General features: G+C 42.0%; 3 protein-coding genes across 6 annotated transcripts in view; 2 read left to right on the top strand and 1 right to left on the bottom strand.

Annotated features, from left to right (window-relative positions):
- The window catches only part of dot1l (DOT1-like histone H3K79 methyltransferase), a 33,186-nt gene extending 17,287 nt beyond the window's left edge, over positions 1–15,899 (top strand). Inside the window, exons 12-29 of one of the 4 annotated variants that reach the window (XM_014991505.2) lie at positions 262–303; positions 394–489; positions 796–1,027; positions 1,162–1,275; positions 1,505–1,596; positions 1,735–1,836; positions 2,408–2,545; positions 2,649–2,774; positions 3,538–3,968; positions 4,046–4,142; positions 4,670–4,816; positions 4,995–5,037; positions 5,479–6,080; positions 6,218–6,423; positions 7,914–7,987; positions 8,082–8,756; positions 9,770–10,587; positions 11,724–15,899. In XM_014991505.2, coding sequence (XP_014846991.2) covers positions 262–303; positions 394–489; positions 796–1,027; positions 1,162–1,275; positions 1,505–1,596; positions 1,735–1,836; positions 2,408–2,545; positions 2,649–2,774; positions 3,538–3,968; positions 4,046–4,142; positions 4,670–4,816; positions 4,995–5,037; positions 5,479–6,080; positions 6,218–6,423; positions 7,914–7,987; positions 8,082–8,756; positions 9,770–10,434 — 3,882 coding nt within the window. In that variant the 3' untranslated portion in view covers positions 10,435–10,587; positions 11,724–15,899. Of the gene's footprint in view, positions 1–261; positions 304–393; positions 490–795; positions 1,028–1,161; positions 1,276–1,504; positions 1,597–1,734; positions 1,837–2,407; positions 2,546–2,648; positions 2,775–3,537; positions 3,969–4,045; positions 4,143–4,669; positions 4,817–4,994; positions 5,038–5,478; positions 6,081–6,217; positions 6,424–7,913; positions 7,988–8,081; positions 9,003–9,769; positions 10,588–11,723 lie in introns of those variants that run through there. The other 3 variants (XM_088004915.1, XM_088004916.1, XM_088004914.1) reach the window with 3 other exon arrangements.
- A 1,545-nt stretch (positions 15,900–17,444) lies between these two features.
- On the top strand, positions 17,445–21,211 carry amh (anti-Mullerian hormone). The gene is given in 8 exon segments (XM_088004917.1): positions 17,445–17,737; positions 18,137–18,317; positions 18,405–18,623; positions 18,729–18,898; positions 19,655–19,766; positions 19,844–19,952; positions 19,954–20,459; positions 20,566–21,211. Coding segments are annotated over 7 exon segments (1,566 nt in total). The 5' UTR covers positions 17,445–17,737; positions 18,137–18,268; the 3' UTR covers positions 20,967–21,211.
- Positions 21,212–21,214: 3 nt separating this feature from the next.
- Positions 21,215–23,222, bottom strand: LOC148159926 (uncharacterized). The gene is made up of 5 exons (XM_088004918.1): positions 23,097–23,222; positions 22,839–22,920; positions 22,629–22,763; positions 22,292–22,368; positions 21,215–21,411 (listed from the first exon to the last, which is right to left on the bottom strand). Coding segments are annotated over exons 2-5 (330 nt in total). The 5' UTR covers positions 22,840–22,920; positions 23,097–23,222; the 3' UTR covers positions 21,215–21,294.
- Positions 23,223–23,661: the final 439 nt, after the last annotated feature.

Genomic DNA, 23,661 nt, shown 5'->3' with positions numbered 1-23,661 from the left:
GAGGACTGAATGCAGCAAGTCAATGACTCGATGCAATCTGCTTGGTTTCCTTAGAAAACTTTTTAAAATTAATTCAAATAATGAAATATTTGATTAATTAAAATGAATGGAGGATTGAACTGAAAGGACTGTGTTATGAATTGGCGCTGTATAAATAAATTAAATTGAATTGAATAGAAAAACCAATATTGCATGAAATTAATACCTGTATATGTAGTGACAACATATTTATCTAATACCTATATTTGCCTTGTGTTTCAGCTTGAAAACTATTTTGCCAGTCTAAAGAATCCTAAACTCAGGGTGAGTTGCATCAGAATATTTGAGTTGTTTCTGTATTTTATTATTATTTGTTTTTTTATCAAACAATAAATTGTTTTTACTTTCTGTTAGGAGGAGCAAGAGGCAGCTAGACGACGTCAACAAAAAGACACAAAGGACAGCAAAAGCAATAACACCACCCCCACAAAAACTAAGGAGCAAAACAAGGTAAGACCAGCACCCATTTTTATTATGCCTGTCATACCTCTCTGTCAACCTACTGGACAAGTCTGGGTTTGGTAGTTGCCAGGAAAATGTTAAACCCCTTTGGGATGAATAAGATCAGAGTCTACAAGCCAAGCCTTCTTGTCTAACATCGGCGTTTGACCTCACGCATGAGAGAGATCCTGGAAAAATGGTCAAACGTTTGCATTAATGGTTTAATCTCTGAATTTGTTGAGTGTCTCTAAACACTTTGTGTGTAAATCACGAATGTGTATCGGAGAACTCACATAAATCTCGGTCTGCGTCCAGCAGCAGCAGCAGATGGACTCCGGTGGTGAGGAGGAGCGTCCGAGCCTGGTGACCGTGGTCAAGCCCCCTCCCAAACCCCGAAGAACTCGGCTGCTGGCCAAAGGTCGCAAGCTAAACAACAAGAAACGCGGTCGGCCCAAGAAAGCCACCCCTGCTGCTGAGAAGAACAAGAAGAATCAGAGCGCATTAGATCTGCTGCATGCTAAGACCCTTTCTGCAGCACCACCTCAGGGTCAGTGGGCTCACACATCTTTAACACACGATGCATATTGCCTTAGCAAAAAAAACAAGAAAAAAAAAAAGTAACTAATGAAAGTTGTAATAACAATAAATATTAGGCTCAATTGCAAATGTTTTTGTGTATAGATGCATACCGGCCACCTCAGACTTCCTTCTACCAGCTACCTCCCAAGGTCCAGCACTATAATCCCAGTCAGCTGCTGATGAGCCCAACTCCTCCGGGTCTGCAACAACTACTTGGTAAGCTAATAAGGACAGACGGATTATGATTTGAAAAAGTTTATTCTGACCTTTTTTTTTTATACTGGTCACTTTTATTCCCATGCTGCTGTTTTTTTTTTAGATGGTTTCTCTTCATATACTTTTATATAAAATGTTCCTTCGAAACAATAGCGAATAACTGTCCAACGAGAGTGAATTTCCTGAACCAAATTGCAAACATTTTTTTCTGAACTCGTGTGGTTTCCAGATAACATCAAAGTCCAGTACCTCCAATTTATGGCTCACATGAAGACTCCTCAGTACCGCTCCAATCTGCAGCAGCTTTTGGAGCAGGAGAAGGTAACTGGTCACGCTTGGAGCCATTCTGCATGTTTTCATCACCGGCAACAAGAATCTCCCTCGACTCATTAACTTTGGTGTAAAGGTTGATATTCCACTTGACCTCAGGCTTGTTTCCGTCTTCCACTCTTTTCCCAGGAAAAACACAGGGATTTGTCAGGACAGGCAGAGCAGCTCCATTTGGTGTGTCAGTCTCACAAGGACAAGATTAAAGGACTCTTCCAAACCAAACTAGACGAGGTATGGGCACATCTGAACTCAGAATATTTTGAGTAATGATCTATTTTTACTTCCTTTCCTGTACTTTCTAATTGGTAATGTTCCCAACAAAGATGTATTACATTGTTTTATCTATGACATGTCTTTAGCGACGCCTTTAACCCGCCTAAAAAGCAAAATTCCTTTAAGCCCTTTGGGAGACCTTGGTTTGATGATTATTTTGTTGAGCTTCATTATTAAGCAAATTACTTTCATTAACAGTAGGGCTGAAACGACTAATCATGATTAATCAATTATTGAAATTATGGTCAGCTAATTTAGTAACCCATTAATGGTTAAGTGGAGTATACAGATTCAGAAGATAAAAAGCCATTTGCTGAATAATCCTTAATTGCAGCCCTAAGTTATGGTGAGAAAGACAATGGAGAATTCACATTTAAGGGTGTTTGGACTAATGGACTGAAACACTCTGATTCCTAGAATACCTAGAAGGAATACCCCTCTTTGCTCCAGCTGCTTCAGGAGGAAGACTTGTGTTTGATACTAATGCAGTATGAATTATATATTTATTCGTAAATCTGTTTGTGAACAGCTTGGAGTCAAAGCTCTGACTGTGGAGGATCTCATCCAGGCTCAGAAGGAGATATCGGCTCACAACTGTCAGCTAAAAGAGCAAACCAAGCAGCTTGAAAGAGAAATGGCTTTCCTGAGGGACCACAGTCTGCTTCTGGTGAGACCCCAGAGCCTGTTAGCCTTGCTTTAACCTCCATTAAGTTACAGGTCCTGGCTCCCAATATACCAGAGGAAGACTCTGCTGTGCTTGTTACTTGCAGCTCAAGTCTCGATGCGAGGAGCTGAAGCTAGATTGGGGATCTCTGTGTTTGGAGAGTTTGTTGAAGGAGAAGCAGGCGCTGCGCAGACAGATTTCTGAGAAACAGAAGCACTGCTTGGAGTTGCAGGTAAACGCCACGCCTCAATATTTGGACTTTGATTTCAGCCGATAGAATGACTCCCTGCTTCACCGTCCTTCCCAAGCCCCCCTGTCATTCTGCGTTTTTAGTCCAGAAAAATAACTTTTTAAAGCTGTGTGTTATGTTTGAACACAACATAAACAAAGATGTTGAAAGTCAGACTTGGTTAGACTGACAGCTTTTATAATGACAGCTTATGTAACTTATGTTACATAAGCTGTAGACCTCAGTAAACAGTGTTATTGTTTTCATCTTTTACATTTCAACCTCATTTGCCTGTTTGGACAGAAAATATAATTTATTCATTTATGCATTCATTTGTGTTTGATTGGGAAAAGCACATAGGGTTCTAAAGCAACCACTGCTCTGTGCACTGCTAAGATATTAAATAGACTACACATTAAAACCTGACATGAATGTACATTTGTTGCTAAACCCTTAATAAATTTCCTAGAAGCATTTAAATTTACAATAAATTTCAGATGAGCAAGTAATTAAACGTGTTAATGCACACTTTAAATAGCAATGTTTACTCATCCTCTATTTGTACTCAATAGAATGGTGATTGCAGGGTAACGTTGAAGATTCTTCAGCTTCTGTTTTAATTTTCACATTTCTGTGAAAACAAAAGTCACTGCATGACTCTTCTTATTTTATTTTATTTTTTACCTAAGCTGTAATTCCTGAGTGTATGGCTGTTGATGAATGCATTTTGTCCTTCCTAATGGTTCCCCCTGCTGTTTGTTTCCAGATTAGCATCGTTGAGCTGGAAAAGAGTCAAAGGCAACAAGAGCTGCTGCAGCTCAAATCCTACAGCCCTCGTGATGGCTCCCCCTACAGGAAGAGTCTGGAGTCACGAGGCTCCACCGACATGGACTCTTCTAGGCTCGGCCTGTCGTCGGCCCCAGCACTGAACGGCATCAGCCCGGAGATTTCGGTCAACGGGACGGGCTCGCCATGCTTCGACCGGGCTAACGCAAAAGCAGAGCTTTCTCGCTACCTTCCCATCTCTCCGGACCATGACGCGGTGGCCGCCGCCTCCGAGGCGCGACAGAGGCAGCAGAGTTCCTCCCAGCCTGATTACACTCGCTTCTCACCTGCCAAGATTGCCTTACGGAGGCACCTGAACCAAGACCCCACTGCCTCTGCTCACTTAAGAGGATCGGGCCTAATGACGTACAGGTGAGCTTCTCCTAAAAGCTTACACGGAGAAAGAAAGATGTCGTCCGCCTCCTGAATTTATCTCTCCGTTCTTTTAGGGATCTCGGAGGTGTTAACTCCCCTCATGGAGCCAAACAAAACTGTCCTTCTCCCAATTCATCTGATTCTCAGTGTAATGTGAAAATCTCTGACAGGGTAAAAATTTAGCTTCTCTGTTTTTTTAAACTGATTTTTATTTGTCGCTTTACAGTTGTTTTACTATTTCACTCTTTTTTGTATTATGTACCAGAATGTCTGTAATTCATTTAAGTAGGCAACATTTAGTAATTTATTAAATCAATGCTACGTCTTCTAGACTAAGAACAGATATGGTAAGGATCATTTTATCCGCCACAACCCTGCAACTTTGAGATCCTTCCGTTCTTCTCAAACGCTTAAATCAAATAGCTGAATTCACAACATAAACTGATTGTTGGAGCAGGAAATATTTGTCTTGCCAATGCTGCCATCTCCTGACTAAATAAAGCTTTAACTTCAGTTGAGCAACAACGTTGAAAACATATTGATGGTAATATTTCTCCAGTTTTTAAAGCTAGTTTTTACTCGAGTGGTGAAGAGAAATTTAAATTATTCTGCCTACAAAAAATATATATATATTTTTTAAATAAATGCATTTGGCTTTAGTAAACAAAACTAAAATGATCTTGTTTGCTGTTTTCCAGGTCGGTAAGGAGAGGAGTCCGTCAGTTCAGGGTGACAGCATCACTAGCCTTCCCATCAGCATCCCTCTGAGTACTGTCCATCCCAGTAAACTTCCAGTCAGCATTCCGCTGGCCAGTGTGGTGCTGCCCAGTCGGGCTGAGAGACTTGTACGTTTTCTCTTCACAGTTCCTACATTACAATACCTAGACATCTCTGCCTGACTTTTAGTGTGAATAATTGTTCACTTTCAAATAGTTAGTACTTGTGTTATTGGTTATGTTCCATGTTAAATTGCTACTGTTTATAGTCAGTTTAAATATTTGTTTCTGCCTTTTACCATTTCAGAGAAATACTCCCAGCCCTGTGTCTCAGTCAGGTCAGACCAACGGTAAGGAGGATTCGATAATCAATCAGAGTTGCCCATAAATCAGTTTTGTTGCTAAACTACTGATAACTACACGCTTTGTAAATGTTTCTTTATAGCCCTTCTGACATTTAGCTTACTAAAACTTGTACAAACTTGTTTTTAAATATCTTTATACATCTTTTGTCCTTACTCTGATGTAAAAACTTGTAACGTTACATCTTCTTCACTCTGTTGTAACGTATACAAAGAAGAGTGCTGTCAGTGCCACCTGTTAGTTTAGCTTGGAAAAATCTTAGATTTTTAGGTTTTTGAGCTCTCAAATCTGTTCTTCAGCAGATTTTTACTGAATTATATGTGTATTTATCAACTTGAGCCTGATGTGGCATATCTTATTTAAACTCAGAATATCTTTTAGATATGTTCTTTGTTTGGGTCTGACCTTAGACTGTTCCATCCCTGCAGGATACTCATGTAGCTCAGGGCTAATGAATGGAGGTCCCCACCCTGAGGACCACAATGGTGCTTCTTTATCACCTCTTCCACACAGCAACAGTCCTTTGACGGGACCAATGGGTCGAGGCGGTCCCATCCAGAGCCCGTCGCTGAGCACCGGAGGGGTGCTCCACTATGCCGATGGACCCCCCAGGATTCTTCCTGAAGACGGAGCAGAGCGCCAAGGTGAGGAATCCGACACGGAGCTGCGAGACGGCGACCCGCCGAGGAAGATTTTCTCGCCGTCTTCATCTCCGTCTTCCTGTTCGTCAGGCAACGGGAACTGCGTGACTGGAGGATCACGCCTTCATCATCACGCTGGCTCGACCAAGCAGGGATACCACAGTAACCATGGGAACCACCACCACCAGTCTCCGAGCATGCAGCACGCACACACGCCAACACACACGTCATCCTCCCACAGCTTCGGCTCTCAGGAGGGCCGGAGGCGCGGGAGGAGGAAACGCAGCTCCACCGGGGCGGCGGCCAGCGGATCCCCGAAGAGGCGCTCCTTCCCCGGGGTCAGCTCCAACAGCCACTCATCAGGATCCCCACTCAACATCAACTCCATGGCGAGTCACTAACGCACCTGGAAGCATGAAGTTGTAATCCTCATACTGTGGTTGCCAGATTGAACTTTACTTTAATAGGCGGTTAAATGAAATTGTCTGTCTGAGCTAACAGAGCTTTTTCTTGTTTACCTGAACAGGTGAACAACATCAACCAGCCTCTGGAAATCTCCGCCATTTCTTCTCCAGAACAATCAAGCCTCAGCCCCCACGGTCCCGACCTGGACCAGCCCCCCATCTTGAAGAGAGAGCGCCCCCTGGAGCTCAACGGTAACGGTCGATACTCGACCACTCCCAGCTCGGACGACGAGGACTCAGGATATCCTCCCGACAGCTCCAGTTCCCGGTAATGTAGCGCTTCAGAAACGACCACAAATGTTGCCTGAACTGTATCTGTTACAAGATGACTTCCTGGTCCTGGGTTTAGTTGCAGATTTTTTCTTTTTCCCGTTATTTCTCCAGGTTTTTTTGTTGTTTTGTTTGCTTCTGCTGAGAAAATAATTGTTTTTAGAATTGTATTTATTTATTTATTTTTTATTGAATATGATTCAGTTCTGGTTAAAAGTTTAAAAAAAGGAAAATAAGTGAAAACATTTATATGTTTTTCTTGTTCCTGAGCACTTTAAGACATCTACATTGAAAACTGGTCACACTCATTGCTTAGTTGTGATTTTTGACCCATTTTTTCCACAAAAACTGCATTTAAATCCTAAAGGAAGTGGGATCCTTTCAATGCACTCTGATCTTCAGTTCTTATATTTCTAATTTTACATAAGTCAGGTTACCAGCTGGGTCACTCCAGCAGAGTCTTTCTCTGAAATCAGTGTAGAGTTTCCTTGGCTTTGTTTTGGGACTATTGTGTTGTTCGGAAATCCGGACACTTTTCATCTTCATATTCTTATCGAGAATATCCTGGTCGGTTCATTCATCCTCCTTCACTTACAGGAAGTCTGCCAGTCCCGTATGCTGCAACACAGCCACACTCTTTATGTTCCCATCTGCAGACTTCTGGTGATTTAGGGGAGATGAGCAGAAGCAGCCTTCCTCCTAGCATGATGTGTTCGCTCAAATCCAAACGGCTTTCTCTTCGTCTGCCCAGACTGCTTTGCATTGTCAAATCTTTCAAACAAACTTCAGCGTGCTTTTGCTTCAGCAGTGAAATCAGTGATATTTCCAGAAAAAACAAACATCTTAAAACTACATGAAAAGTAATTTTAATGTTAAAAGATTATCTAGATCTGACCTAAAGTAGCTCGGTTTGTCCGCTTTTATTTATGTAAACAACTGTCTGTTTCAGTTGTTTTAAAGTTTTGACACTAATAACAATTTGATGCTAATGTATGAAAAGATAAAGTATATCCTTATCTGTAAAACCGTTACCATGGTATCACAGGATGCTCAACATTCCTGATTTGAATCTTTTTGGGATTTTTTTTTTTTTATGTAGTTCATTCTCCTGATGTTACAACTTTATTCTTGTAATATTATTAATTTATTCTCGGAACAAAATAAAATAACCAGGCTCTCATATTCCATCAGAGTTCACCTGAGTACAAATAAACTTAAGAAGTGAAACACGCTTGTCATACAAGATGGCCGCCCTGTTCATTCTGACATCACTCTGAACTTTAGAAACCCAAGGAGTGCATTGGTGGGGGGAGGAGTGGGGGGGAAGACCAGATTTTCCAAAAATTAAATTGTCAAAAGTCTGTCACTAAAACTAAGACATTCAAATTGTTAAGTTTAAATTCTCACCGGAGTTGTATACCTTCTCAGTTCATCATGTGAGTTGTGCCACATGGCTCATGCTTGTTTTGTTTGTCCCTTCTCTTTTAGCATCGAAAGAAAAATAGCCACTATATCACTGGAGAGCAGAGATGGGCATGGTAGACTGGGTGACGGGGAGCGAGGTAAGAAGAGAAAACCGCGCGCTTTGGGAAACGTTTTGCTCATGTAGCCTTTTATTAGTTATTAGGAAATCGACTGTCTTTTCTTTCCACCCAGGAAGGAAATCTGGTAGCAGCAGTGGCAACAGCACAGGCAGTGAGGCCTCCTCTTCGTCCTTTTGTTCAAACAGCAAGTGGAAATCAACGTTTTCCCCCATATCAGACCCCAAGCAACCCAACTCGGACCTCAGGCAGGGGGGCTCCCCGTTCAGCACAGGGGGCTCGAGCCGAAGCACAGACTCCGACTCGGACTACAAGCAGCAGAATGGGAGGAAAGGGGGCGACGGGGATTCCTCCAGTTACATGACCCCCAACCCTTTCCTCAGTCAGGAGACGGGAACGTGGGCGGTAGCCAGCAACGGCGTCCAGGGAGGGACCGCTTCGGACCAGCGGCAGGTCCTTCAGAAGCAGAAGGGCCCGCGCGACTGGGAGCTGAAGACCGCCAGCAGCATGGCCAGTCAGAACCTCTTCATCGCCGCCGCTGCCGCCAGCAGCGGAGGAGGCATTCTGAGCGGGAAGGTTGGGGGCAGCCCTGTGGCGGTGTCCTCAACCACCGGGTCAGCGATGGGGCAGTACCTGGGCTCCCAGTTCCCACTCGGAGGAGCCTCGGTCCTGCAGTCCTTGTTCGGGGCCCAGACGGGTGTCACTATGAACGGGAGCTCCCGGCTCGTGAACGGACACTCTGCCCTCGGCGGCTTCTCCAGTGCAGGGCTGGCAGGGGGAGCAGCAGGAGGTGAGCATCACTGATCATCTTGCAGGTTATCATCAAATGTAGGAACAGTCAGAGTGAGGTCTTAGTTTTATGAGAAAGGTGAGTGGGAACACAGCGTTGCTCTGTTTTTGTTTTTGTTTTGTTTTTTGTCTGAGTGACAGACTTTCTGTGCTGCTTTGCTTCCTACATGGACTGGCTGCTTGAATGATGCAATTAGAAACACCCTGGGACAATGTTAGGAACAAATGAAGGAATTCTGTAACAAAAGTGAATAGAAAACAAAAACAATTGACAAAAACAAAAGTTGAACGTTTAATCCCATGTCATTTTCCTGGGGTGTATATATATTTGAGTTTTTGTGTCAGAGTCAGTTTACTAAATCCTGTTTCTCCGTAAATTAATTGAATCTCTTACAGGGCTGGGCGTTTATCGTATCGTTTATCATTTATTGCGGAAAAACTTCTTATTGTGATGAGAATTTTGATTTATTGTTGACTTGGTGAATTTCAAATAATGTTAAATACAAAACAAAATTATTGATAATGTTATTTTTCTCCACTGCTAGTTCCACGAGAGAATCAGTGAATGTCAGTAAACTGGAAGATGTTCTCTCTCTGTAAATCTTTACGCAAGCGGCGTCGTGAAGAATCCCGTTTCAAATGGGAAGGCTTTTCAAAAATAATGTTTGTGGTGCTACGGATGCTGTTCCATGCAGTCACAGACATACAAAGAAGTGAAGTAGTATTATTTTTATCGCCATCACTATAGTACCACAAATTATCGCGATAAAATTCAAATTTCTTGCCCCCAGCCCTAATATCTCAGTTTTTCTGCAGCTAGCAGTGGACTGACTCTGTTTGCTTTTATTTTATTTTTTGCCTGCTTGTCTCAGACTTGCCTGGCGCTTGTGCTCAACCCGGCTCAGCCCTTGCTTCTCTCTTTGTCCCCCTGTCCTCGCTCTCTCCGCTGCTGTCATCTGCTCTGTCTTCTTCCGCTCTCCACTCTCTCGCCCGTTTCTGCTGTGTGATTTGCAGGTATTTTTCACCATGTGGTTCCCTCAGCGTCCTCCCATCAGTTTGGGGCGACGCTGTCCACCTCTGGAGGCCTCAGCTCTCTGCTCAGTCTCTCCTCCTCTTCCTCTGCCTCCCCCCAAACCCAGCAGCACACCACCGCGCCGCCTGCCCCCACGCGCCTCACCTCCGTGTCTTCATCTGCCCCACTCTCGCTGTCCCAGGCCCAGCACAGCCGCACGCAGTCAGTGCTGCACAGCCCCTCCCCTCCCACTCTCTCGCTGCCCCCTCCACCACCCCTTCACAGTGTCCCTTCCTCCTCCTCTTCCTCCTCAGCCTCCACACACCCTGACGTCTCGCCGTCTCCTAGGTCAGAGCCCCTCCACCCCTCTCGTCTGCCCCAGCCGTCCCCCCATCACCAGCGAATACACTTATCTCTCTCTCTTTCCATCACCACCTCCTCCACTGCTTCAACTTCTGTCTGCACCACTGTTGCTGCTTCCCCCTCCCTCCCCTCTTCGTCTCTGTCCACCTCGTCCTCGTCTCGTCCATTCGCAGTGCACTACTCCCCCCGGCTGCCCCTGCCCCCACTGCCGAGCGTCTCGGGCGGTGGCGGGAGCATGTGGAGGACTCAGGGCATGCATGGGCCCCACACCGCCGCCCCGGTCCCCGGCTCCCGACCCAGATAGCGTTTGGGCCAAGGGGCAGTGGGGAGGAGGGGATGAAGAGGGGAAGGGCAGAGGGCGATCAGAGGGTGGATAGAGAAAGATAGGGAGAGAGAGACAGAGACAGGATACCTGTTTTCCCTGTTTTTCTACCAGCTGTTGTTCAGAATGAACAAGGTAAGGAGACTAACAAATGTCCTGGGCGTTTTTTTTTTTATCATTTCAAAGTGTGCGTTGTTAAGGTATTAACACCCCTTGACCATTCCATGTTTTGTCAGGGTGCTGCAGCAAAAACAAATCTATGTATTTTAACAGGATTTTGTGTGATAGACCTAAAAGTAGTGCGTAACTTAAGTGCATGGTTCTCAAACTCTTTTGCACATAAGATCTGAAAAACGTGATATGCATTTTTGTTGTTTTGCTGCAACTTAACCCACAAAGGACTTGACACACAGAGTAACAAACGTATCTCAATGCTGACAGCCGACGTCCTGAAATATTTGTCAAAGTTCTTAGCATTCGGCCTTGGCCTTAGTCTGGACTCCATCCCTGCTCTCATTTCTCTTGAGAATGTGTGATTCTTTAGAGGAAAAGTACAAATTATTCACTGGGATGTGCATTTCTAGATTAAACACAGTAACATTCAAAACTTTTTTTAAAGCTTTAAGCTTTGGTTGCTTGCCAACCTTATCAGCTTAAAAAGATATACAACTTTTTTTTTCTTTCTTTCTTTTTTGCTAAATTTGCAACACTGTTGCTTAAATTTAGTGTGCCTGTGTTGTAGGCTACTTCTTCTCAGCACTGCTGCCGCCTATTGACTAGAGGCTTGTTTGTGGAACAAGCATGAATACAGACACTTGTACTAAAACCTCCTGCCTTTTGTGCCGCTTCCCACTACATGAGAAGTGCTGTCCCATCCTTGGCCCGTCGGCTCTGGTCGTTGATCTTCATGTTCCGGTTCTGCTAACTGTTCTGCTAACATTCTCTAGCAGAACAGTTGGATTTATGCTTAAATACTTTAGTTTTTACTAGTTTGGTGACTTTTGAAAGCACTAGATATCATTTGCATGTACCTGAGTAAAAAACAGCTAATTTGTTCAAATGTTTGATAACCTTCCACTTCAGTTATTCACAACTTTTTGTTGTTTTATCACATAAAGTTGCAGCAAGCTGCATTAAATTGTACCGTGACTAAATATGAGAAAGGCTCAAGGGGCGCAAAGACTCTCCCAAAGCACAGCACGCTGCTTTGTTGTTGCTGTGTGAAATGGCCTGAGTGACCGACTGTGGTTTTCTGTGTGCAACTCTTTCAGGTAATTGATGCAAACTACCTCAGCAACAACTATGCAACTGTCCAGGCGTGGACCAAGGCACACTCCTCATTTACTGGTGCTTCAAACTGTCTTCACTACCCAACCGCCTCCAAGACCGGCTTCTTACGGGGAAAATCTGGGACACGCGCACACACACACACACACACACACACACACACACACACACTAAGGACCACTGTGGTCACCTGGAGAAGAATCCGCAGTGGAGAGTCTTGTTTCTGTTTGATAAACGAAGACTTAAAATCTGAAAGTCAGCGGTCGGAGAGAGAGAAATAATTATCAGTTTCATCTTAAAGGTGCTCAGATATGAATGTGGTATAACAAGGAAGGAATGAAATCCTTTAGACAAATAAAATCACAGCATGAAGCACACATCCTGTCAGCTGAATCAGGTGCCACACTCCTTCCAAAGCTTCACGTCATGTGTGTGTGTGTGTGTCTGTGTGTGTTTGTACACTGAAACACACAACCCAGAGCCAGTCGTCTGAACTGGGCTCAGATATCATGCAGCTTTTGCCTCGCTGTATGCATCTTCTCTTATCCATTCTTCCCTATGAAGTTGAGTACATGTTGCATTTTTTTTTCTCAAGAAGAAAGATGAGGATCATTTGGTTTAACTTCACACTGGATATTAGGATGCAGATGTTCCAGTCTTGGGTGGGTAATTTGACACCCTGATATGTTTTCTAAAAACCAAAAAAAAAAAAAAAAATGAGAAGAGAAGAGAAGATCATTTTGAGTTCCTGATGCATTGATTATGAATTGAAATTCAGCTGGAGTCAAATTAGACATTGGAATGAGGTGTGATTGACTGTATTTTCATCTAATATCAAGCGTTTAGCATATCAGCAAGGCTTATTTTGTGATGCTTATCACAGTTCAGACATTTCTCCTCTTAATAATTGAACTAATGAATGAAAAGTATGGAAAACATCTGTAGATGTTGCAACGATGTTCTTGATTTTTAGTCCTGGGGGTTCACATTACCAGCCGAGTATGTTTCAATCTAAAAAGATGAAATGGAAATGAAATTCACTAAGCCACACGGCTCTCTGAGAAGGCAGCTGCTCTGCAGCGGCGGCTCGTTGTCGGAGTCTAGTTGAAGTTTGTGAAAAAGCTTAAAAGCGGGTGTACAGAATTAGAGAATTCAACTAGCTTCTCTATTAAGATTTCTGTTTCTAAGTCAGTTTGATTAAGTCACACTACTACTTGGAATCATTTCTGCAGCCAGGTTTTTTTTTTTTTTTAACAGAACTTAAGCTAAATTTTGCCCTATTTATCTTTGCTGCGCTTGGTGAAAACAACCACGCACACATACACAGGCAGACATGCAAAACCCTCAAACACTGGCAAAAACACAAACAAACAAAAAAAAAAAACACAAATTTACAGTGACCACAAGGAACTACTGGACTCCCTTCACACATTTGTTTGATTGTTAATTGTCTTTATTTTTTTTTTAATTATTTGTTTGTAAACAATGTTTGTACTGTGAATGTGATTCATTCTCCAACTGTATAGTTGTGAATAATTCAGAAGATTATTATTTATGCTGTCCGTCTCTCCTTTTTGCCTTGGTGTTTGTTCTTCACTTTGAATTGTGTTGACAAAGTAGAATGCAATAGTGCGTGCGTGGATGTGTACTTGACTCACAGTCTGAAAACAATGGTGCTAAGTTTGGACTGTGCCTGATCTTATTTATTGTAAATTGAAATCAGAAAAAAAAACAACAAAAAAAACAACAAAAAAAACAATTTGAATACTTGGTGCTCTACACAGGGACATTCGTTAGGCCGTATTTTCTTTGGCATTTCTTTTCTCATATTTAATATGCTATTGTCTCAAGTTTTTAGCCTAGTGTACAGCAGTAGACGCCGCCTAATGATGATAAAGCTCTCCAGTAGCTGCCTCAGAGTCTGAGTAAAATAGGTGTTGATGTTTCTCCTACAGAGGGTTTTCATATAGAGTCGGACTGCTTTTTCCTCTCAGAAGTGAGCTTCTTATCTATCTCTCAGTGAATAAGACGCACTGTTTTTATATTTCGTTTTGTTGTTGTAAGTCTCCATCAAAGTTTTATAAAGTATGTATCTATTTACATCTATATAAGTAAATAAATATATATATGTATATAGCTATAAATACAATATATACATATATATGTATATATAGAGTAATGAGGGATGTTTGGTGCTCACATTCTGACCCTTATTTTCAGCCTGTTAAACAGGAGGCTTGAAGCCAAGCTGAGCAAAGCATTACCACCTCGGGACCTTAAACATGGCAGCACCACCTGAATCCTCGTGATGTAAACAAAACAGGACTAGATACTCAAACTGTGTGTGTGTGTGTGTGTGTGTGTTCGTACTTGAGCGTTAACACACACACACAGCGGTGCTGTAGCTTGGACACGCTTCGAATCCAGCACTAGAACTGTTATCACTTTAATCAGGTGTTTTTAACTCTTTGTTTTCTTTGGTTTTGGACCCAGATTCTGCAGAAGAAAGACAAAATAAAAGAGAAAGGAAGAAATGGTGCTTCTGTTTCAATGCAACGGCACTTCAGTTTTTACTGTCTAGATCTTTTACTGGTGCATAGAAACGCCGCGTCGGCGTCTTCTCCCACACTCGTCTCTTGATCTCTTCGTGACGAGGCCGAACTTTGTCAAGTGACCGTGTTGTGCGACCGCGAGCAGACATGCTGGTGTAAAGTACTTTGTGTTGATGATCGAGAGCAGCAATGCTTCCCTTTTAAACCTTATAGAGGAATTACACTTAAGCTCAGTTACGTGTGGGTGCTGTTTTAATTTTTAAATTTCTTTTTTTTCCTTTCTCCCCACTCTTACCGGTGCATATCTAAGGGAAGAACATTGAAAGCTTTATAGTCAAAACCTCCTGTCCTGTGCACTCCCCATGTAAACCAATGTTCTCACATGTGAGTGTTTAAACAAACAGAAGTAAGTCATTTTCAGACGTAGTTAGAGACTAGTCCATTTGTTACCAGCACTGAGAGGTATTTTGTAATTATTGTTGATGCTGTTTGGATTTTCTTTCCTCTCTCTCTCTTCCTATTCTTGGTGTTTGATACAATTGCAGTTACATGTAATGCTTTTTATGGTGTATGCAGATTCCTGTCAGGTTTTATTACTACTATTCAGACGGACAGCACGGTGCTCTCCTTCACTTAAAGAGTTGCAGATTTTGATAGATCCTACCCTCCTCCTGTTGTGCTGCAGGGTTTCATGGTTCCAACATGTTCAACCTGAGCTCACTTTGTTGCTTTTCGGACAGCCCGGTCCGACTCTCGGGGCTTTCCCTTGGAGGTGATTTGATGCATGTGCCACTAAGAAAAGTCTGCGCTATAAAAGGTTAAACGTGCTCAGTGCAGCTTTCAATCAGTTTTGTAGTTAACGCGTGCAGTAATATTTGAAATTCAAGCTTTTCTTTTTTGTTCTTTTTTTGCAATACTCCTGGTACGCCTTTGGTAGATGTGAGTTTTTGCTCTCAATGCTGTTTACTTCGAATCCTGCCAAAGGTCTTAACTCAGGAACCTTCCAACAGTTTTCTAGAAACAACTCTTTTGTTTCTCTTTATAAAAGGGCATTGAGTCCCAGTAGAATCTAAGCTCAGGACAAATTAACTCTGTGAGCATGCTTTAAAGCAAAAAAAATAAAATAAATAAATAAAAATCTGTCTGCGATGTCCTCAGACTGACTCCTACTGGCGTGTGCGTCCACACCCTCAAGCGAAGTCGACCCCTTGTGAGTCGCTGTGATCTCCGAAAAGCCGTGAAATGTGCTTTTGACATCTTCCTCATCTCACAAATGCCCCTGTCTCGAGATGTGTCACCAAGAAGGAGGCCCGTCGTCCTCCCTGTCCAGCTCCCTTCCCCTGTTGTCGGGACGGGCAGCGCAGGACAGACGTAACCTCGTCGGTGCGCTCGGTGACTGATTGGTGAAGCCAGGGCAGGTTTGAGGTGCAATAATGGCAAACCTACTTTCCAAAAAGGCCCTGGGTTTTTTTTTTTCCTGAAACAATTGTTACTGTTTGATGTTGGTGCTTTTATCCTATGATGTTAAAATGAAACAAATGGAATTAGTGGGGCTTTTTTTCTGCCTTTTATGTTTATTAATAAAAAATGTTTCATATGATATTGACACATCTTGGTGTTCAGTGTGTTTAATCCCGACTCGAGTGTGTGTTTAATTGGTAGAGATATTGATTTTCAACGAAATGAATATCTGCCTGTATAAATACACAAGCAGGATTTCTGAAGGATTCTAGGAGAACTATTTGAAATCAAGACTTTAGATAAATTAAATTCACCCCATAACTTACACAAGTAGAATATAACCCTGAAGTTAAATTAATGGGGGATTTTTTAATGGTTTTGTACCCAGCTTCAACACCACACAGCCACCCACAGAGGGCCGTTTGTGGCCCTCTCAATGATTTTATGTGGCCCCTGATCACAAGCACATCTGGCCTGCACCTTTTTTTTTTTACAGACAAATTCTGTATTAAAAATAATGTTACAATGTGAGTGGTACAACAAAAATATTTTTTAACCACGTTTCTGCATTCATTTTACTTTTTATAGTAAGTATAACCACATAAGTCTGGCAACTTTAAGTAAAAAGGAGACTCGGGTGCTGCCATCCACTGATTAATGCAGCAAGAGCTATGAGAGGAAAGGGACTCACACCATTTCCCTGCTGCTTAGAATAAATGATAAATTTGTCTCTCCCTGAAAATAAAAACTCAAAATACTTCACGTGCTTGTCTTATTATAATGCAATTGTTCTAGGGCCTTTTATAAGATTTGGATTTATAATCATGTTCACAACAATTTCACTATTTTGAACATGAAAGCATGTTCAAGTCTTCATTTAGCAGATAAAATAAAGCAAGATACAATTATTTTACATTTTTTATTTATAATAATTACATTTTCAGACTTTGAATGAAAAAAAATTAGGTTGTATTTAAGACTTGAAATTAAGAATATCAACAACCCAAAAAGAAACTTTGATTTTAAGCACAAATTGCTGACTAAGACTCCTGTCACATTAATTGCAACTTTAATAAACTTTATTGATTCAATGTAAGAGACCAAGAGAAAGCAGAATATTGTAAAGTGGAATGGAAATTACGCTTTCAAAATATGTTTCATAGCTAAATGCCAAAAACAATGACATGCTTTCATATCCTGATTACGCCAAGAAGTCCCAAAGTTAGTCTGCAGAATCTGCCTGTGCCCCATGAAGTTTCTTGGTCCAAGAACCCAGCAGGCAGATAAAGGACAAAGTTATGGGGAGTTTGAAAGAGTGTTAGAACAATATCCTAAGGTTTGAACACACACAGACACTCTCCATCCAGTCCAACTGAGTTGGATTTACCTTCCAATAAGATTGGACAAAGCTGTAATTGACATGATCAAATTTCATGTTCATGTCATCTAATTGGCACTAAATAAAAATGCACATCGTACCTTTCAGATTATTTGTAAAAACAGAAGAAAAAAAAAATGCATTCAAAGCCGTTCATCGTTTTTCTTCCGTTTCACCACTATGCTCTCTTATGGATAAATAAATTTGCCGTTTTTCCTGAGAAAGTGACGCTTTCTCTCCTGCCACTTGGTGCTGACAGAGTAGCAATGTCCATGAATGGGTCGATCCTTTATCTCCTGGGATTCAGAGGCGCTTCAAGGGCCCCGAGACCTTGACTGTCTGCAAAACAAGGCTGAATTGGTGAGAACCTGAAGGGAGTAGCGTCTCTGTAGGGATTCTGTTTCCTCTGTCTGCTACAATTTCAGATACTCCATAACCAGAACTGTTTCACAGGATAGCGTGAATGGTAGTGCTTTTCTTTAATCTCCTTTTTTTGGTAATGTTTAATCAAATGATATTAATTTTTTTTTAAATTCACTTCTGGATCTTCCAAAAGGAGAAATATATTCTTTATAAATCAATGCCTTAATTGGTATCATTAAGCATAGTAAGTGAAAACTTTTGATGCACTACTATTAAATTTTAATCCTGTGTTTAAAACTATTAATAGATTTGCAAACTTTCTTTAAACTCCATTTAGGCTATGCTGTGTTAAAAATGTTGCGTTTTCTGTAAAGTGCTTCGTAATGTAATTTTTCAACACTTGCAAGCTATGTTGTGTGCTATTAGTTGGCAGCGTTAGCAGAGAAAACGACACCTAATGGTCCACCATTAATCTGTGTTTGTTTCCAGTTAAATCCTCCCTTTATGCTTGTTTTTGCTCTGACTTCTCAAAGTTAAAGATGTTCAACAAGCCACCCCAACCTGCCTTCTGCCTTCCTGAGGGGTGAACATTTCAAATCCTCAAGGACACATCAGCCGTCTTTCTTTTTTCTAATCATTTCAGTGCCCCACTCCTCTGTTAGTGAGAAGAAAAAGGTGGGAGGATGTTACTCCCATCCGCCAGAGCTTGACCCAAACTAAATAGGCAGCTGAGAGACGTCTGACCGCACAGGTGTTCTCGCGGGCAAAGTGAAACATGTTCTTGTTGATCCTGCTCTGGAGCAGCTTTGGTCCTGCAGCAACAGGTCAGGCTGTGGTGCGAGGTGGCGTATGCCCATATCTGGCTTTGTTTTTGTCTGCAGCTCTTCTGATCTGATCCCCACATGTTCCAGTTTCTGCAGCGCGTCAGGATGACCCCTGCTTTGTGGACGACTTGGTGGCGGCTCTCCATGACGCCACGGGGAAAGACGGTGAACTTCTAGCCGGCAGCCCGGCTTCGTTTGGGATCTGCAGTGAATCCGACAGTTCATCCCGACCAGTCCTGTCAGAGCTCAGCGTGGGAATACAAAGGAACGACCGAAGAGGCGTGGAGGTTTTGGATCTGGCTGCAGGTGTCGGCGTTTACAATCTATGACCTTTTTTTTTTTTTTATTTCTTTTTAAAAAATAAGAGATTTTATTATTTTTGTCATGCTTGCATGGTTTTTTCTCCACTAGTGCTTGTGTCAGACGAAGATGATCAGGAAAGCATCATGGTAACCTTTGACCTCCCGCAATCCCAATTATTGAAGATGAAACCGGTGCTGGTCTTAGCATTTAAAAGCCCCCCTACAGATGGAGAGCTGGGCGTCACTTTCTCTAGTCAGTCTCTGCAGCCAAACACACAGGTACAGAAAAAAAACACACACACTCTGTTTGTAAAACTGTGTGACATTTTTTATGTGTTAAGAAAATTACCCATATCATGGCAAGTCCAAGAGTATTTGGGACCTCAAGCAGAATTATATGAAATTACAACTGATCACCTAAAAAAAAAAAATTCTTTACGAAAAATTTTTCCCTACCTTTTTTGTGCCTTAAGAAAATAAAAAAAGGAAAAAACTCCTGACACAAAGGATCATAATTATATATTGCAGAATATAATTAACTTGATCATCACATTATGTAACAAAAAATACAACATTGAGTAAATTGCAGAAACTGAATGTTTTTGTTGTTTTTTTTTGTATCTATTTAGTCATTCATATAAGTTGTATCCAGTGTACAGTGTTTCAATGCAGACTAGTAAAGCTGGGGGCTTTTTAAATTACTTTTTTCTTCAAAGTTAATTATTTTTAATGAGCATCAGAAAACGTTTTGCGTTTCGATATTAAATTATGGAATGTCTGATGAATTAATATTTTTGTTCCTAGAATATTTGTCCATTAAAAAAGAAAAGAAGGAATACGTTTTATTAATTTAGCATGTTTATTTTTAATAGGGTCGTTCTGAAGTTCTTTTGGGGAACCCTAAGCAGCAGCAACTTAGTCTGAGATTCATCTTATTGTTTTTATTTTTAATTTAATACCAATTATTTTCCCCGAAGTTGCAGATTTCACTGTGTTCTGACCACAAGGTTGTTGTTGTTTGTTTGTTTTTTCTAGTCTGCTTGCATTTCAGGGAGGACGCTGTACATCCTTCTAACAGGAAAATCATCTGAGGGAAATGTTGAGCAGAAGTGGAACATTTCTGTTCAGGCAAAATCCCCCAGCACGAGTAAGACATGCTGCTTATTTTTGTTTTCAATGTCTCGTGTGTCATCTTCGACCTCCTCACGGTTTCCTGTCGTGCAGGAGAAAACCTGAAAGACGTCCTTATTGGTGGAAAATCAGGAAGCGACGTTCGCCTGACCCCGCTTCTGCTTTTCTCTGCAGAAACAGGAACCGATACGAGGCTGGTTTGGGTTTCACGTTCCTTCTTTCAAGTGATGTGGTGCCGGATCGAATTCTCATTGTCGTCTCTGTCTCAGACATGCAAACAGCTCGGGCTCGTCTGCTGCCTCCACCCAGACAACTTCTCTCTCCTTCCTGTGTGAGCTGAGACGCTTCCTTGATGCCGGCCTGCCGCAGCAAAGCGCCGAGCCCCCTCTGCTGCGGCTCGACTCCCTGCAGGCCCTTCCTCCCCTGGCTCTTGACCTTTCCACCAGCGAGTCCCTGCTGGCGGAGATCATTAACTCCTCTGCCCCGACAATCTTTTCCTTCAGCAGCTGGAGCTCCAGCTTCCCGGTCCGTCCTGGACAGCTGGCCCTCTCCCCTGCCCTGCTGGGGGAACTGGGGCAGAGGCTGGAAGCGAACGAGCAGCAGATAAGAGAGTTGATAAGGCAGGGAATGGTGCCTCAAAGAGCATCGGAGAAGCTGGAGAGGCTGAGGCGGCTCAGTGCTTTTCAGAAGCAAGATTCGTCAGCTGAAGGTGTGTGGAGGCAAAAGCATCAGCCTCTCGGTTACATTGTTTAAGCCTGATATCAAAAATAAATAAATAAATAAAACAACAATATCTTATTTTCTGTTCCAAACAGGAGAGAGCCAGTACTGCGCTTTCCTCCTCCTGAAGGCCCTGCAGACGGTGACCCGTGCGTACAACATGCAGAGAAAGCTGAGGGCCGCCAGAGCAGACCCTTCAACCAGGGGCCCCATCTGTGGGCTCGGGAGCCTCACTGTGTCCCTGGAAAAGCTTGTCTTGGGTCCCCAGAGTGCCGACCTCAACAACTGCCGCGGCTCGTGCGCGATCCCTCTGATCAACGGCAACAACCACGCCGTCCTGCTCACCTACCACACCGAGCAGGGCAACGTGAACGAGCGGGGGCCCTGCTGCGTGCCGCTGGCCTACGACCCCCTGGAGGTGATAGACTGGAACGACGAGGGCAGCTTTCTCACCAGCAAGCCGGACATGGTGGCCAAGGAGTGCGGATGTCGCTAAAAGTGTTTCGGAATGCCTGAGCTTTTGTTCTCCAGAGGGAAAGAAGTGTTTTGTTTTTGTTTCATTTTAAATTTTTGCTGCATGAAGTATTTAAATAGTGCAGTAAACTCATATTATTTACATATATTTCTTTAGATTTTACTTTCAAGTAAATGTTGCACGATGCTCGTCATATATATATATATTTTTTGTCTTAAAAAGCACAGTTAAATGATAACGCATTAAAAACACCGTCTTCAAAGCCAGTCTGTGTTTTTCTTTTTGTCATTTATTCTGGAGTCTGATGAGTCAGTTAAAGAAATGTGTAACTTAGCTTCATGTTTGTGTTTCACTCGTTAGCTTTCGGTTTCAAGATTACTTTCCTCCCTATTGGCTTTTTTCTTCTTCGTATTGCTCCGACTTCTTCGGATCCCCACCAACTCATGACACTGTCCCATATGGAAAACTGAGGGCAGAAAATAGGAAACGACATTGGTTCTAAGCGGCAAGACAAGTTCACATTACGGATGTAAGATTAAAGCATGATGAATAATATAATACTCTGAATAAAAATGATCTCTAGACAAGTGGTGGCCGGATGTGGATCAATGATAATCACACCAAAACTACAAACTTCAGCAAAGTTACAGCTTTTCTGTGCTGTTGTGAGATTGATGAGAGTGTGGAAGAGGCATTCAATAAAGATTTAACATAAAGTTACCATCTATTCTCCTACATGTATTTATTTTATAAACACAAAAGCCTTTTTACTTCATTTCAGGTATTGGCAGTCCTTTTGTAAAAGTCTGTCTTGACATGAGTATAACTTCACAATTTTGTCCTTTAACACTTTTCAAGAAATGTCACCTTACAAAATGCATTATGTCCATGTTTTTCACATTTTATCAGGTTAGGAAACACCGACTAATACTAAAATAGTGTTGTATTTTATATAAAACAACAACCCAAAAACAAGATAGTGCTTTTTTATAAAGTGAAAGGAAAATGATCTGACTCCAGCTGCATGTCTTTTGGGGAATGTTTAAAGAAAAAAAAAGGGAGATAAAATGCATCAAATTCCTTTCATTCGACAATTACACACTAATTAGTGTTGGTTTAGCACAAGCAAAATACCGTGTGATTCTGTAACGTGATAGTCTGTGAAATGGCTTAAAGATTGTGAATATTTTACTACTGTGCGTAATTTACTGCCATCAAAAGAATGAAAAATAATCCACTTTCAAGCTTTGTATGAAATGTATCTATAGAACCCCTAATCCTAAATATCTTTGTTTAGACAGAAAGAGTTGCATAAAAAGGATCAGCGTTGGAGAGACAGATCCTACCTGAGGTAGAGTACCTGTCTGGAGACAGTCAACCAGATACCCGATACCCGTCTCCTCCACAAAATAATCCAGAGCTTCTAAAACACACAAACATAAAAGACCCTCAAGTCTGCTGAAACAAACTAGTTAAAAATTAGACAAACGCTATCATTTGTTTTGTTTAAAATAAATAATACACTAAAGTATTAGTCGTAGCAGAACTGACTAAATATCTGTGTTGTGGTTGAACCTATTATTGAAATAAATAAAAAAAACAAAACAACAACAATCTGACAGCCTGAGATTGAACCATTCGTGTACATAAAACGAATAAAAGTGATGGAAAGCGAGCACTCACCATGAACTTCATTTACTCCTGAGCTCACCAGAAGCACAACCAGCGCCACCACCAAGCAGCGGTTCATCGTGAATCCCTTCCATGGATTTGGAACGTCATTCAAATTTTCAATGGCCAGAATCCGCTCGTAAGACACTACGGAAAGACGGAGAGAATTTGGAGTGGCGTCCACACAACCAGATGGCTGTTCATGGTGCACATTAGTATTACTTCTGATGGTTTTTTCTTCATTCGCTCCAGGCCTAACTTCTGAATTCTGAGAATCGGGATGAAACCTTGGTCCAAACTGAATCTGTTTTAAAAACAAAGACTCAAATAAGTACATTCTGTTTTTCCTTTTGGTAAACCATGCTTCACTGTACAATTTAAAAGGTCTAAATCGGGGCCTGCAAACACACGGAGCTATTAAAATTTTCTGGAAGGACCTCACAGATTTGTTATACGTTAGCCATCAGAAAGTAAACATACCTGAGTTTCCCTTTGCAAAGACGCAAGGGTCGGAAAAGTTATGATCCCTGTTTTGAGTCGAGTAGAGGGGAAGTGTCACACAAACCCTTCAACATGCTCCTGAGCTTCTTGACTGACAGCAACAGAAGAGAGGCACGGGTGCGGGGGGTGAAAGGAAGATGATATTGATAGTGCTCCCTAATCCCCAACAGTTGGAGAAGTGTGCCAGAAGGGGTATGAGGTAGCATGCCGAACCTCATACCCCTTGAACAATTCCACAATTTCTTATTATGCTACAGCCCGAGACATTAACATTTTTATTGGGAGCGTTGTTTAATAGAGAAATCAATTACAATTCTCAAGTCTCACCATAGAGGCTCAGTTGGTTTCAGGTCTTTGAGCCATTCTAACACATGAATATTCAATGACAGCTCTAGCTTTATGTTTGGGGTCATTGTTCTGCTGGAAAATGAGCCTCTTCACCAGTCTCAAGTCTTTGGCAGACTCTAACAGGTTTTCTTCCAAGTATTCTCTGTATCATCCATCAGCTCTCCCAAGCTGCACTTTTCCGTTTTTACCTGCTCAA

This window comes from Poecilia mexicana, unplaced genomic scaffold, assembly GCF_051168715.1.
Source record: "Poecilia mexicana isolate PSO_F unplaced genomic scaffold, ASM5116871v1 scaffold_4, whole genome shotgun sequence".
NCBI lineage: Eukaryota > Metazoa > Chordata > Actinopteri > Cyprinodontiformes > Poeciliidae > Poecilia > Poecilia mexicana.
Note: the sequence above shows the minus strand (reverse complement) of the source record. Positions and strands in the feature narration are given on the sequence as shown.